Here is a 16,438-nt window from a genome sequence, read left to right as displayed (position 1 = left end):
ACAAAAATCTAAAATTTTTAAACGTTACATATGTAACGATCCGATATACAGTAAATAACAAACAAACATAACATAATATATATACAGATATTATCTAAGTAAAAACAATTCTGAAAAGCGTTATATAATGATCCTAGGCATACAGATAAAAAACATAATGATTTACAAACATAATAAGAACATATTTAGAGTAATCTTCTAAATTCTTATTTTTGTATTATTAAATGTTTGTAGTAGGTAATTCCATAAAGTACTACCGATTTTAAAAATTCTTTCACGGGATGCTACAATTCCATGTACGCCATTTAATGGTATGTGGATAAACGAACAGCGGATTATGGGAGAAAACGAAATAGCGAAAATCGCGTAATCTATGTGGGCGAAGCCACAGCGGAATTTTTTTTTTTGTTTCTAAGCTAAAATATACACATTTAAAAACTTGGAAAACAAAAAACATTGCAGACATTAGATGTCAAGAAGAACTGCCAATATGTATGTTTTCTACAAACATTGTTTTATAGTACTGACAATATAAATATAAATCTTCAACAAGAATCTTAAAAATTGTTATCTAAGCTTTGTCTTGATCACATTAATCTAATTGTATATTTTTGTCTTTACATGATTTTCTAATGAATAATAAACAAAGATTATGAATTAATTGATTTGTTTTTTTTTTCTATAAAATGCTCATTACTTAATTGCAAACTAGTCTACTGCTTTATATTTTTAATTTGTAAGTCCTGAGATATAATAGCTTTGAAATGAATTTGGCTCTTGTTTACAAAATGACATAAAGGTTTAGAAGGAAAGCACAATGAAAATCTTTCCACCATTCTTTAAAACTAATATAATTGTTTAAGTTGTCTACTGGTTTATCAACTTTTAACGAATCTTTACATTTCTGACATTTCGTTCTATCTAACAATTTTGCAGCTAAATAATCACTAACATATACTACTGGCTGCTCCAAAAAGTTACATAAATCATTTTCATATAAAAAGAAATCGATTTCATTGGGCAAAGACAAAACAGGATAAACTATCTCATCAACAACTTGAATGTCATCATTATTATTTCTATTAGGCATGTCAGTGCGGACCCTGCTAATATCGTTATAAGCTACAAACAATTTATTAGTGTCTTCCTCACAGTTCGCATTTCGACTGCCAAACGCTTTAAGCTTAATTTAGTTTGAGTCAAATGACTCAGCAGGATCTTCTCACGTTCAGTTAATGTAGAATCTGAAATTTAAAAAAAAAACCTGTTATTATATATACATTTTTTTTGTTGAAAGTATACAATATTATGTATAATGTGATCTATTCCTTTAATTTCATAAATTTTTACTTAAATATAATATTATAAAATAATTTATTGCTTTTATTATATTAAGATACATTTATTATTTTTATTTCAATATTAAACAACGCTAATATTGATATATTTTATTAGTGATCGTTACAGTTTAATATGTATTTAATTTTGCTTTAAATAATAACACAAGTATACGACAAAGGAATGCCCATTGCATGATACAATTGGAATCATTGAATGTAATTATTATTTTTTTCCCTTTTTCTTCAATTTACTTGAAATATTATAACAATAATATATACGTATTTGATTACTAAGGAAAGAGCTATATCTAAATAAATTATTTTGTCATTATATTTTTTAAACTATACTATACTTTAATAGTATTATATCGAATATATATAAATGTATAAAATATAGATAAATGAAACTATGTTAAACATTAATGTTAATGCATATTTAACAAAACTAAGCAAACTTTTGATTTATAAAATGTAAATTATTGAAGCAGTATAATTAAAAATTGATTTGACTCTCATATGCTTGATATTAGTCAAATGTGTACCGAGCTATTCATAGGTATAATGAAATAAATAATTTTCCCATAGAAAGAGTGTGTGCTTCTATTAATAACTGGCCTCAACTTTTAAGTGTATCGCAGCCAATGCAGACCATTTCGGATTAGCTTTATTTTCATAGAATTATATTAATGTATTAAACTAACACACTGTAATAGTAATAAATGTTATGTGCAACAGAATAAATGTTTTTTTCTTTTTCTTTATAACAATATTCAGGACATATATATTGGCATTATATATTGGCCTGCAGTGTGTATATATATATATATATATATATATATATATATATATATATATATATATTATGGATAGATACTAACTACTACTATTTACATAGTCTACCACATAACTACATTAATAACTACCACAACTTAATCCCTTGTAGTTGAAGTTGTAAATTATGATTTGAAAATAATTTCAATAAAAATAATTTAAAAAGGAGTAGGCTACAAAGAACTATACTGAATTACGTTCTTTGCTACATTAAAAGATTGTTGAAAATTATACCTCTATTTCTATTAGGTTTTCCCACAATTCTTTCATAGTTGCAAACAGGAACTTTAACATTTTCTACTGATTCATTCTGGGAAACTGTAATTACATTGGTAAAGTGAACAATAATAAATAAATATCTTTAACACATACACACGGTTGTCTTTTCCTAAGGTAAGCAACTTAACACTTGTTTTATAGACAAGAACCAACATGCATATATATATATATATAAATTATAACATAATTATGTATAGTAATACACCCAGACTCAGGCAGGAATCGAACCTACAACCCCCGGAGCAGAAAATAGAACCAGCACAACTGGAATAACAGGCTACTCATCTAAATGTATAAAATTCAATTTTGAGACAAATAAACATTTAAAAAAAAAATTAATACATAAAAATGTTTTAGTTGCTTATAATTATCTATGTAGTAACATATACAGTTAGAGAAATATTTTATATAATAAAGTGAACTTGTGTCATAAAATTAAATGCTAATTAGCTATACCTATGCTTATAGTAGACATGTTACTTTTTAATGTTTTATGTAATCAAAAATGTGAAATTTTCATTTGTTATTCTTACTTAGTGTTTTTTCAAAAGTAAGTCCTTGTGGTGGCTGCGAAGTAGAGGGCAAAGGGAGAAAGCTGTATTCAGCATCTGAAAAATAGTAGTACAATATCTAAATATATCTAGTATCTAGTAGTTTAATAATATATCTAGTAGTTTACTTGTTAATTTTTTTTTTTACATTTTCCATTATTTACTCACACTTAAATTATCTGAATTTTATTTTCTACTAGCTTCTACCCGCAACTTGGTCCACGGAATAGTTACTTTGGGCTAGCTGGGGAAGGTCTCAGAAGGAAAAAATCCGATTTTGAAACATTCTTCATTGGTGGTCCACTCTTATTGGTCTTTGCGTGATAATATATAGCCTATATCCCTAGCCTTCCTTGATAAATGGGCTATCAAATACTGAAAAAAAATTCAAATTGGTCCAGTAAGTCCAGAGATTAGCGCGTTCAAGAAAACAAACTCTTCAGCTTTATACTAATAGTATAGATTTGATATGAAATTATTTTTATTTTAAAATTAAAGTTAATGATACTTATATTATTATATGAAGGTGTTATTCATAATCATTTTATAGAAAAATAAAACTAAAAATCTTATACTGCATTGGATCATTTGTATCATATGTTGTGAATCGTTGCATATATGTGTTAAAAGATATTAAAGATTCTCAGAAAGTGTTTTACATATATCTCTCATTTTATCAGCGATATGTATATCAATCAGCCTTAGATATCTGATATCTAAGGGCCAATATTATCTAGGTAAATGTATAAATAATAAATTAAATATATGTCCGATGATTTTTTAGAACATTGACTAACAATAATCTATTATATGATATTTATTACAACTGAGATTGTACTGCCATTATCAGTACAAAATATATTTAAAAATTATCTTTTTCTATACAGTACAATTGTGAACATTTGTATGGCTTTTATATAATCTCATCTTTATTTTTTTTTAAATTTCCAGTACATACTTAGTAAGACAGAGTTTTTGAAACAACAAGACATTGTTTTCAAGAAAACTTTTTGTCACTTATTAAAAATGTATAAGACTTGCAACAGCAAGTTATTAAAATTATAAGTAAGTTCATTTAATTAACAATAAAAATCTTAATTTTATCCATCATTAAAATATATTACATAACCAAACATGAACTAACAAGATGCTGTACCTCTTAAAAACACTTGTTACTTCTAACAACATAACATAAATAAATATAATATAATAAAGTAGTTTACTCACTTTTAGATAAAATATTTTCATTCCATTGCACATTCTCTGAATTTGTTATATCTTGAAAACTAGAAAATAAAAAAGAATTTATCATAAACATCAATTAGCATATTATGAACCAGAAATAAGGCTAGACAAATAGCTAAACAAGAACACCGAGAAAAAATAATTGTAATGTAATTTATAATTATCATAAACATATAAAAAAAATTTGCACCTTTCAAGACTTGAGATTTTTCTTTTTCTTCACCATATAAAGGAAAATCTACCAAAAGACTAGAAGACATCCAATGGTTGTGGCAAATTTAATGTTGGAATAGCATTTTTAATTAATCTATTGCCCTTTGTATTAAAATACTTTTTTTCAAAGTGATATCCACACAAATATTTAATTTCATGCAATTTTTTAACGGGTATGTAAGCAGTCTTCATTCCCAACTGCTTTGACCCAAGAATGACACCTGAGAGTAGAATTTTAATTGTCAATTTAAATTAAAAGTTTAAATTTTACATAGTCTACAACTAGTTTTCTAGTATACATAAGTATGTATAATACTTTAATGTTACTTTATTACTACAGTTAGCTATTTACTGTTATAAAGATTTTAAGTAGAATTTATTTAAATATTGTATTGTTCTATTGTTAACACCACAGAGCATAGTAATATTTACACTAACCGATCTGGATCAAGTGGAATCTTCTTCAAAATCAAATTCATTGGCTCCAGTCCAGGGGTCCTCTTTAGACCACAAATAGTACATTTTTGATATCTCACATTACGTTTCACTGTATTTTCTAAAGGAATGAAAACAGAAAAATATAGTATAAGTAATAAAAATATAGGTATAACTATAAAATACTATTATTTTCTGTTGATATAGATATTAAGAACTTATTTTCAAACGCAAAATTACTTCGTTCGACCAAAAAGACCAAATACCAATGATTCAGGTTCAAATACAAACCCATAGTAAATCCCGAGAAGCGACGAATAACATTCTCACAATAAAGTATTAGGGCTCAGAAAAAATATATGCAGAAAAAACTAAAAATCCAAAACTCCGGGCGTGGTTACTCGGTGGTTGCAATATAATATGGCGGTTAGGAAATAATTGTTGGAGTCAAAATTTGACAATTACGACGTTTCCGACGTTTAAATTTTTTCATTTTGACGTACAATTTTGCCAATTTATATAAAAATTCAAGTTTGGTATACAAAGTATAGCAAAAAAGTGTCGCCCTACTGAAAGATAGGGTAAGTTACACACTGCTTCTTCATTATTAGCGATGCTGTGTTTTCTAACAGACACATAATAGTAGTATTTTGGTATTGTTTTTGGAATGGAATGTACTCGACTACTCCTATATAGCCCAAAGAATTACTATGCTCTGTGATATAGCTCTTTGCTGTATAGTAAATATCAAAAAGTATGTAAATATCGTTAATTAAAGATGTCCTGTAACTATGCTGAAAGTTTATCGCCGTATAAACATAAAGGTGTCCTAGGAGTGCCTGAGGTAAGTTTTGTAGGAGTTTGGACACAATAGAAATATATCGTCTATAAATTTTGTTGTGTAAAATCCTATTAATATTATATATGCAAGTTTGTGAGGATAATTCTTACTCTATTTCGCAAATACTACTGAACACACATAGGCTACTTGGTATTTCGACGTTCCTATGGGATCGGAAGTTAGGCGGGTATTTGTGTTATTTAAATTTTCTTAGTTCTTGTTTTCTTTTTTAGAAATTTGATTCCATTGCTAAAGTAAATGAAAAATGTTTAATTTTGGCTGACCTCATAAGCAAGAGCAAGCATGTCGTTGTACATACAGGAGCTGGCATAAGCACTTCAGCTGGTATCCCAGATTTTAGGTAATAATAGTCTACCTAGAAATCTAATATTTTCACACAAATCTATATTCACTTCAGCCTATGACAGCCCACTGCTGGACACAGGCCTTCCCAAGTATTTGAAAGCCAGCAGTTGGATGGTTATGTGGTAGTGGAACTGTGTTACTCCTTAGTCGCCTCTTATGACACCCATGGGAAGAGAGAGGGTTGCTATATTCTTTACTGCCGTAACCACATAGCAAATCTATTTTAATTTGTGTATTTGTCACTTAAACAGCACTCAATACTTCTTTATTTAATCGCACAAAGAGATTTTAAAAGGTTTTAGTTGAAATTAAAAAAAAAAAAAACTTGTGTATTTTTAGAGGCCCAAATGGAGTATGGACTCTAGAAAGAGAAGGCAAAAAACCGACAACAAATATATCTTTTGCTGACGCTAAACCAACAAATACTCACATGATGCTGAAGAAACTTGTGGAATGTAATAAGGTACAATATATAGTAAGTCAAAACATAGATGGATTGCATTTAAAGTCGGGATTACAAAGGAAGTACCTGGCTGAATTACATGGAAATATGTTTATTGATGAATGTAATCTGTGTAAAAGGTGATAAATTCCATACATATCCTAAAATTTTTATATTTAAATATTTGAAAAAATCTGCAATATATTGTACCTCAAATTGCAATGCATTGTTATCAACAGCATGTAAAAAGACTATTTTTTTTTTAATGTAACACCTTTTAAATATTTTTTTTTTCTAATGTAACACCTTTTAAATATTTTTTTTTTCTAATGTAACACCTTTTAAATATTTTTTTTTTTCTAATGTAACAGATCAATTAATGGAAAGGGTATTCTAAATGACAAAAAAAAAATCACAATATAAACAAATTATTATTTTTGTTATTTATAAATACACGATATCCAACATTTTTCATTTGTGAGGAAAACAAATTGTTTTTTAAGTCTGGAAACAGGCATATGTCTCCTAAAATACACTATATAATAACATAATTTATATTTAATTACTTTTAGACAGTTTGTGAGGAGTCGGCCAGTGGAAACCGTAGGGAAGAAATGTAGTGGTGTACCTTGTGCCTCTGGTCATGCGGGAGGTCGCCCTTGTAGAGGTCGTCTGTATGATGGTGTGTTAGACTGGGAACATAGCCTGCCTGAAAATGATCTCTTGATGTCGGAGTGGCACTCTAGGTACTATTAAACTTATACATTTATTTTAGTAATTATAATAATAAGTATTTTTTTCTGTATAGTGCCTTTGTAGTATTGTGTATTTTTATAAAACATTATACAGTCTACTCTCGTTAATTCGAAACTCGGGGGACTCAAAAAATATTACGAATTATCGAGTGTTTGAAATATCAAATGGTTCGAAACTTTTGAGAGAAAATAAATAAAACTTCAACTTATTAAGTGTTGATCAATTATTAAATACAAATTTTTTAACTGCTATTCTTACACAATGACAAAAGTCACCTTTCTTCTCACCTCCCTCTAGTTTTTCGATTAACTTCTTCTTTTCAGCAATCGTCAAGGATTTATACTTTTTAGGACTCATAACTAACACAAACTTTACAACAACAAAAGAGTTAAAGTAACTGAAACATAACTAAACAAACCAATTCGTGCAGAAGTGTGTGTCAAACTAATCATAATAAAAACAGACTCGTGTATGATGATACATGTATATGTGATGTTACATGTGTATGTACAAGTTTGACTTTTTTTGTCTCGAAATGTACTAAACTTTCTGTTTCTTTCTCCCTGCAACTTTGAATTGTAGAGTGTTTGACGCCGATGAGTTCGAATTAACGCGTCTTTTTGTTACGTAGCAATGGTTTTTTTCTTTCGAATTACCAAGTGTATAAATTGTATTTATTTAGTTTAAAATATAAAGAGATTTTGTGTGGAACTCGTGATGACTTTGAATTATAGAGAGGTTCGAATTATCGCAGGTTTGAATTAACGAGAGTCGACTGTATCTTTTATTGACACTAAATCTACGAATTAACTTTTCTCCAAGTATATAAATATTATACCCAGACTGCAGGCAGGAATCAGATAGGAGGATCCTGGAGCACAAAGCTTGATTACTGCAAACTGCACTAATTGTAAAATAAAATACATAATTGTTACATAATTAAAAACATACAAATATATGAAATTTTCGTCTTTTACAGCTCATACTATAATAATTAATATATTTTAATTCTGTTTATTTCCTTTCAGTATTGCAGATTTAAGTATATGTTTGGGGACAACACTTCAAATCATTCCTAGCGGTAATTTACCTTTAGAAACTGTGAAGTATGGAGGGAAATTAGTGATATGCAATTTACAACCCACAAAACATGTAAGCAACCTACAATGCATGTGTATTCATGCTTTTTAGACAATAGTATTTTGTTATATTATTTTTATATGCTTCCCCTCATTAAAAATATTGTGCATATTAATTAAAAAATTAATTTTAAATTAAGTATTAATTTTTAAAAAAATCATTTTTATATACTACTAGCTGACCCGGCAAACGTTGTCTTGCCGCTAAACGCTATTTAAAAATAGGGGTTGATGGTAGAGGGTTGAAAATTTAGGGTTGTATGTATTTTTTAATGTTGTATCATAAAAAAATAGAAATAAAAATTTTGTCTAAAAAATAAAAAAATAAAATTTAGGGGTGGACTACCCCTAACATTTAGGGGGATGAAAAATAGATGTTGGCCGATTCTCATAGATACCGGATAAGCACAAAAAAATTTCATCAAAATTTAGTTTCGGAGGAGTATGGCAACGAAAACTGTGACACGAGAATTTTATATATTAGATTTTGAAATATTTACTGCTACAATTTCATCTAATAATAATTTAAAAGCTTACTATTATGTCTTTATAAATAAAATTGTTAAATCATATTTTTATTTTTATTTTTCTTAAAGATCTTAATTTTTTAAATTTTATATTTTAAAAGATTTTTATTTTTTCAGGACAACAAAGCAGACTTAATTATAAATTATTACGTCGATGATGTTCTAGAAAAAGTAATGTCTATATTGGGTATTGAGACATCTGAGTACAATGAAACTGAAGACTTTACAAAGTTAGCTGAGACGTCTATCGTAGACTGGACTATAAATCGAAAAGATGTAATATTAATGGAGAAAATGTTTAAATCAAAGTGTAAAGGCGTGAAAAAAAAGAGAATTTTAATAAAGACCAAAAGAAAAAGTACTGACTTGTCCACAGTCAATGGGAACATTGAAAATGATGATAAATCAAAGATTATTAAATCAGAAATAAAGGAAGAAAATGAACCATTAAATGCATAATTTGTCTCACATATAATAAATGCCTGTATTTATTACTTAATAAATATCCTTGTGGAGGCCTATGACCAGCAGTGGACTGAAATAGGCTGAAATGATGATGATGAAATAGTCTAGGCAGTCAAAGCATAAAATTCATCTTTTGTTTTCGAATAATCTGATGATGTCATAGTTGTTAATTTTCATTCTGGTTACGACCGACATATTTTAATATTTAATAGCTAAGATCTGCAACACGTTGAAGGCACTGGTTCTCATGCGATCACCGAAGTTAAGCAGGTGATGGCCTTGGGACACCATGTCGACGGGTGCAAAGTAAAAAGAGTTATATACAAAACAGCAACTTTTCAGGAGAGCGCAAAATAGGAAAAAGTGCTCCCATTTTGTCAATTTCAAACCAAATTTGTTGAAATTTTCATCACTGCTATATTTTTTAGAAAGACAAACAATTGTATATTTCATTTCATCTAATTATGTTTAATTTACGAGATATTGCAGTTGTCTGCCTGTACATTGTGCTTAAAAATATGACAACTGAGTTAACTACCACTTGGTCGTTTCTACATAGGAATTAATAAATCTGGGTTTAGTAAAGATGTTTCATATATTTATAAGTATGACTTTTTCAATTCCAAAAATTTCCAAAATCGTCTTTCCATGTCTATTGTGATCTATTCAAATGGTTTATTATTATGATAACACTTTCACACAAACCTTAATACGTAAAAAACCAAAACAAACAAACATTGTTGCCGGCCGGCGAAGCACATGACATCTGTCTGATGACACAATAGGAATGAACGTGCGCCCCCCGTGCGGACTGCGTAAAAGCGGCCAGGTGGTAGTTGAACGCATGTACGTCGTGTAATTTTACAAAACAGCAGTAGTTGTCTTCTTTTACTTGACAAAAGTACAAGAAATGAGGTGATATTTGTATTTTTTATTTAGCCATGTTGTAATATATAAAGTTTTTAGTTAGTTACTGCAATAAAAAAAAATCTCAAAATTGTAGTTAACTTTTTTTACTTTGCACCCGTCGATGTGATGGTAGCTTTTTGCAGTTTTTATCATATTAAACAAACTCTCATCTTAGTCACTCTTTTATTCTACAAAATTTTACTTGACATAGCCCGTCGGCGCAGTTCGTAATATTGTGGTAGTCCTGCGCCTTCAGTTCCCATTTCTGGGTGTACTCACATGTATAACGTGATCTGTCTACTATTTTGATTGTATATAAATAAAACAACATTTGTTTATATTAAAAATGTATTAAATAAGATGCACATATAAATCTCACTATAATCCCATTCATGAAATTCTTTGGTGTCATGGAATGATAAATACATATAAATAATAAAATCTATACGCTTATACATTTCTATTTATATAATTTACATGAATATAATGTAACAAATATGAAAGAAATACAGATCTGATGAAATAATTTCTTTTAAATCATTAAACGATTAAAGCACATAATTCACAAATAACGCATCATAACTATGTGCCAAATATACACACTCAAGGATCGTCCATTAATCACGTGAGGTTAGAAGGTGGGGGGGGGGTCGAAAATACCTAGAAATATCACAAGCAGTGGAGTTTGAACGCGCGATTTTTAAAGTATAAAACAACTAATAAACACCCTGCAACCTTAACATCTTTCTAAAAATTTGTATCACAATGCTTAATTTTCAAAAATTTCATCAGATTACTCTGTATTTAAAGTAGACGAAAAGAAAAATCATCAAGTAAACCAAAACATTTTAGTCGTCGGAAAAAGTTTCTTTTTAATTAGTATCAACTCCCCTACGCGACGGGTCTCACACGCAGGACACCAGTTGTTCAGTAATTCAGTAGAGTAGACGAGTGACTTGCAATGTCGCGAGAGACGCCAGAGGTAGCACGAGGTTATCGACCTGCGCAGTGCGCGCCTCCAATAGTCCTGTTGCGCATGCGCATAGCGCACAGCGGAGCAAAGCATGTCGTGCGTTTAGAACACCTGGCGCCAGAGATAAAACATACATATATGCCTACCCACAGTGAAAACATATCAAGTAAATCCTAAAATAACTTACCAAATAATTGCAGAGCATATACAGTTCCTATTTGAGACAGCATGTTAAATATTGTACCCTCTAATGTTCTATTACTATCTGAAAAATATACATAACATTATCTTAATTTCACACAATTTAAAAATTAATAATAAATAAATGTCTCACATTCAATGACCTTCACTAGGATTTACTCATATGTTGGAGAAGGAACACGATACACAAGCACACACCCAGAACATGACAAACATCTGTATGGTCAATACAAATGTATGCCATGTGCGAGGATCGAACCCTCAACCACCAGCGCAACAGCCACAGCCAGTTAGGTTATGTAAATTACTGTTTTATGTACCTGGCCATTTATTGAAACCAAATCGGGAACCAAACCAGCTAGCCGCAGTGTCACCAATGCCTATAGACAACACTCCACTCAATAGTTCTAGCTCTCTATCTCCATGGTTAGGAACTAACAGCAGTGGGAATGCTAATCCTACGTACAAATATACCGGTGTCATTGCAAACATCCCACAATCCTGTGAAATCAAAAATAATATGAAACAACTGGAGACAAGATTTTGTTACGTAATTCATTTTTTATCTATAGTAATAAAAATAAATTGCTAAATGTATTATTAATGATTTGACTAAATTTTAATTTAAAAAATTTCTACAGAAAATGTAATGGTTATTTAAATAACCATTACATTTTCTGTAGAAAATTGACTTCTGAAACTTCACCTGATAGTTCGCAAGACAGAACGTCTTTCGGGTTAATGGGTATAAAAAAATCATTACCTTTTCATCACAATAAACTAGGAAGGCAGACTGTAATGCAGATGATATAGGTTCAATGCCTGATTTTCTTAAAGCCTAAAACAAAAAATTAGTCTTAAGCCAATACTTATAATTAATCTTTATTTACATATCAGCATATTATTTTAAACACTGTTAGTTACAATAAATCCTAGTTACCATTCATAAAATAATGAGACATGCTTGGTAAATGATCAAAAACGAAAAGAAGACAGATTTGTAATTCATTCTTTTCTACTACATTTTCACAAATTCTAGTTTTCCAATTGATAAATTATACATTACCATGTTGTGAAATTAATAATATCAAATCCCTGTGTTAATTTGAGAAAAAAATAGCCTGTAACGTTCATTGGTAAATGGCGCACCCAACACAAAAATAATTTTTCAATCTAAACTAGTAGTTGCTGAGATTAGTGCATTTGAACAAACAAATTTTCCAGTTTTATAATATTACTAGGTGGCTTGGCGAACTTCGTACCGCCTTATTTTTTTTTTTTTTGTGAATATAATAATTATTTATATCGTAATAAAATATAGCCATCTTTCAAGTTGGATCAAATACACACGTTGTGCAAATCTGATTAAAATCGGTTAAGTAGTTTAGGAGTCCATCGCGGACAAATAACGTGACACGTAATTTATATATATTAAAATTATAGAGTACCTACTAGCTGCCCCGGCAAAAATGGCCTTGCCGCTAAACGCTATTAAAAAATAGGGGTTGGTGATAGAAAGGTGAAAATTTAGGGTTGTATGTATTTTTCAATGCCAAATCAAAAAATAAACAAAAATGTCAAAAAAATAAAAAATTTATTTAGACATTGATCACCCTTATCATTTAGGGGTATGAAAAATAAATATTGGCCCATTCTCAGATCTACCCGATATGCACCCAAAATTGCATAAAAATCAATCCAGCTTGTTTCGGAGGAATTTGGTAACAAACACCGCAACACGAGAATTTTATATATTAAATTATTACAAAGTAAAAAAGCATAATTTATATTTATTCAAAGAAACAAATTACCTCAACAAATATCAGAACTCCCAGACCAATGCCAGCAGCTAACATCATTAAATAAATATCAAATATAATTCCAGAAAGGAACACAAGAGATGCCAAAACATGAAATGTTTTTCTTGTGACAGTATTTGCTTTAACAGCTAGTTTTGTACGGAAAAATAGCGCACACACTGCTAGCACCAGTAATAGTAACCAAAACGTTAAAATTTTTAGCTGAAATAGAAATAAACAGTTTATTAAAAGTTTACATACTTTCTAAAGCTGCGGTCACCAACCCGCCTGCCCAGCGTGGTGACTATGGGCAACACACATTGGTTCACGCCTTTTTTGGCGCGAACTTGTGGAGGCCTTTGTCTATCAGTGGGCTGCAATAGGCTGTAGTGATGATGATGATACATTCTAAATCCTATCTACATTACCAGTTAGAGAATGGGTTCTAATTCCATGTTTTATTATGTCTTAAATATATTAAAATAATCATTCTGTGTACCTATGTATAAAATCATTGTAAAATTCTGCAATTTAATGAATAACAGAGAAACAACAATAACAAATATTTGCTATAAAAATCTCTTACCCGATTTCCCTGGACAAATATATAATGTAATATTACAACCAAACAATCAGAGCCGAGTATTGAGTGTAAAATGAGTAAAACAAACACAGCAGCTGACCCAACGATATAACAAAGACTCTTCAAATTCCTTTGTGTATCTTTCAGGAAATACAGTGCTGTAACAATCAATCCCAATGTCGATAATATTGTCTGAAAATATTTAACATGTAATAATTAATCTAAATCTTATATAACATATCCCAATCTGCAAATTGACAAGCTTTCATACTTTATTTAGTTAAAGAAATTACTTTAAAATATCTTTAAAAGCTGGATTAATAATATTTTTTTACTGTGGCACAGTGGCACGGTTTTTGTGAATTTGAATTTAGGTGTAATAGTTATGTATTAGACAAATTTATAAAATAAAATAATATGTATGTCAGTCAGTTGTTACCTAAACTGTAGCCATTAAGTTGTTACTTTATGAACAGATCATATTATGATTATGTTATAGAAAATAAGTATGTTTGCTCGCAAACAAAACAAAACCCACTTCAATTACATCTACAAGTAATACAACATGGGTAGACAGGTAAATAGGTATATCTAATTGAACAGACTCTAAAAATACTCGTCAGATCTCGATCAAATTTAAATGAAACTATATGACAAGCATAAGCTTTTGATTAAAAAATAATCATCAAAATCAGTTCACAAAATAAAAAATTATGAGGTTAGACATAAAAAAAAACAGTCAAATTGAGAATCTCCTCCTTTTTTAAATTATTATTTTATATTTTTACACTTGTTACACTGGCACTCAACCACCAACTATTCATCATGAATGCAACAGACAGCCCTCTTTGCAGGGGCTGTCTGGCTGCTGAAGAAACAGCCGCCCACGTAATCCTGGAATGCGAGGGAGTGGCCGCACACCGGGCTACCATCCTTAAGGATATAAGGACGCTCCGAGAAGCCTGTGAACGCCCCAGGAGGCTTCTGAGCTTCTGGAAGGAGCTGGGCTGGCTGAACTAGTCAGCCCACTTTTCACGCATAATGGACCACCTTTGCGTCTAAATGCGGAAAATAGAGCCCAACACAAATACAAATACAAATACACTTGTTATGCTAACTTGGGTTCAAAGACTTATTAAAATCAATTCAATAGTTTCACAATCTTGATACCTACGTATATAAGATAAAAGAATCTTTCCTCCTTTGGTAATTGGATTCATCAATTACTTACAAAGACAATAACACTAATGAATTCCATTTCTTCATCGTCACTGTACATTTCAAAGAGAAATTTCATCACAGACATGGCAGTGAACAGTACCAGACCCTGAGACACTATCATAGCTTCTCCCAAAGTGAATGTATTGTGGCACTCAGAGATACACAGTCGTAGCATCCATGCAAAGAGTAATGTTGATGTTAAAGTTACTGATACTGAAAACAGTAAACCTGAAAAAAGTATTAGCATTTTAATTACAATAGAATTCCGGTTTTCTGAACATATTATCTAAAAATTTGGATTGATGTTTTATTTAACACTTATAAACAAGCTATATTGTGTCAACAGTAATTTACTCAAATTTTTTTTACTTTTAATATAGTTTAATGTTATGATGAACTTAATTGTAGTAATAAAAATTTTATTAATGATACATTCCTTGTGTATTTGATTGTAAGTTAAATATATGATCTGAATATTTGAGTATCTGAACTATGCATAATTATATCAACTTTAGTTCACATATAATTTATATACAACTTGCAAAATATAAATACCTTGGTTTAGAAATATGTGTAACATAACAGTAGCAATTAAGCTTGATGCTAAACATCCTGTGTAAACTGGTGCCTTCAGGACGATATTGGAAGCAGACAGGAATAAAATAAACAGTATACAGTAACACAGCAAGCCCACAGATATTAGGGATGTTATTTTGTACAAAAGTGAGACCTTATCAAAACAAGTATAAACCAGTAATATTGCTGGCAGTAAAATGTGGCACCATAGTCCATTACTATTTGCAGGTCTGTAAAAAAAATTGCTATTAAAAAGAACAGTTTTTCTTTATAATACTTTATAAAGAAAAAGTATACTTTTCATTACAAATGAATGAAGTAAAATATTTATCTTAAATACCTTGTTTGTATATCGGCTTCTTGTAAATTTATAGAGACTTGTCTTTCTATACATTTTATCGGTTTAATCAATTTAGATTCTAATTGAACTAAAATCAATTGAAATAAAGTTCGTAAACTTGGCATTTTGTTGTATATTTTATAAAATGTAAATAGGGTTTAGTTTTAAATCACGTATCTAACAAAAACTAAAAGGATCACTCCACTCACTACGGTGCAAACGATTATTATATCTCTAATCGTCTATATTTTCAAAGAGAGGGCAAAGTCCTATTACCTACTATTAAAATTTATATTTGTATTATTTTACGGTCTATCGTTATCGGAATATAGAATGCAATCGTTATTCTTTCAGCTCTAAATTAAACTATTTTATGGTTAATGGTTATATTTATTCAACTCGTAAA

At 29.8% G+C, this 16,438-nt stretch overlaps 2 protein-coding genes and 1 long non-coding RNA gene across 3 annotated transcripts; 1 reads left to right on the top strand and 2 right to left on the bottom strand.

The window, feature by feature from the left end:
- Positions 1–1,232: 1,232 nt before the first annotated feature.
- On the bottom strand, positions 1,233–4,430 carry LOC123659320. Its single transcript, XR_006744006.1, has 3 exons — positions 4,229–4,430; positions 2,984–3,058; positions 1,233–1,244 (listed from the first exon to the last, which is right to left on the bottom strand). It is a non-coding gene; the product is annotated as an uncharacterized LOC123659320 (long non-coding RNA).
- Positions 4,431–5,545: 1,115 nt separating this feature from the next.
- LOC123659318 (NAD-dependent protein deacetylase Sirt6) lies at positions 5,546–9,439 on the top strand. Its single transcript, XM_045594564.1, has 6 exons — positions 5,546–5,738; positions 5,969–6,096; positions 6,441–6,683; positions 7,116–7,289; positions 8,328–8,451; positions 9,083–9,439. Exons 1-6 carry the CDS (start codon positions 5,673–5,675, stop codon positions 9,422–9,424), a joined length of 1,077 nt encoding a protein of 358 aa, XP_045450520.1. The 5' UTR covers positions 5,546–5,672; the 3' UTR covers positions 9,425–9,439.
- Positions 9,440–10,669: 1,230 nt separating this feature from the next.
- Positions 10,670–16,157, bottom strand: LOC123658914 (dolichol kinase). The gene is made up of 9 exons (XM_045594205.1): positions 16,033–16,157; positions 15,672–15,922; positions 15,127–15,344; positions 13,899–14,087; positions 13,325–13,534; positions 12,277–12,351; positions 11,834–12,014; positions 11,500–11,577; positions 10,670–11,423 (listed from the first exon to the last, which is right to left on the bottom strand). The coding sequence occupies exons 1-9, from the start codon at positions 16,155–16,157 to the stop codon at positions 11,275–11,277; spliced, it is 1,476 nt and encodes a 491-aa protein (XP_045450161.1). The 3' UTR covers positions 10,670–11,274.
- Between the last annotated feature and the right edge of the window lie 281 nt (positions 16,158–16,438).

Source organism: Melitaea cinxia, chromosome 13, assembly GCF_905220565.1.
Source record: "Melitaea cinxia chromosome 13, ilMelCinx1.1, whole genome shotgun sequence".
NCBI classification, from domain to species: domain Eukaryota; kingdom Metazoa; phylum Arthropoda; class Insecta; order Lepidoptera; family Nymphalidae; genus Melitaea; species Melitaea cinxia.
The sequence above is the reverse complement of the archived record's forward strand: the minus strand, read 5'-3'. Positions and strand labels throughout refer to the sequence as shown.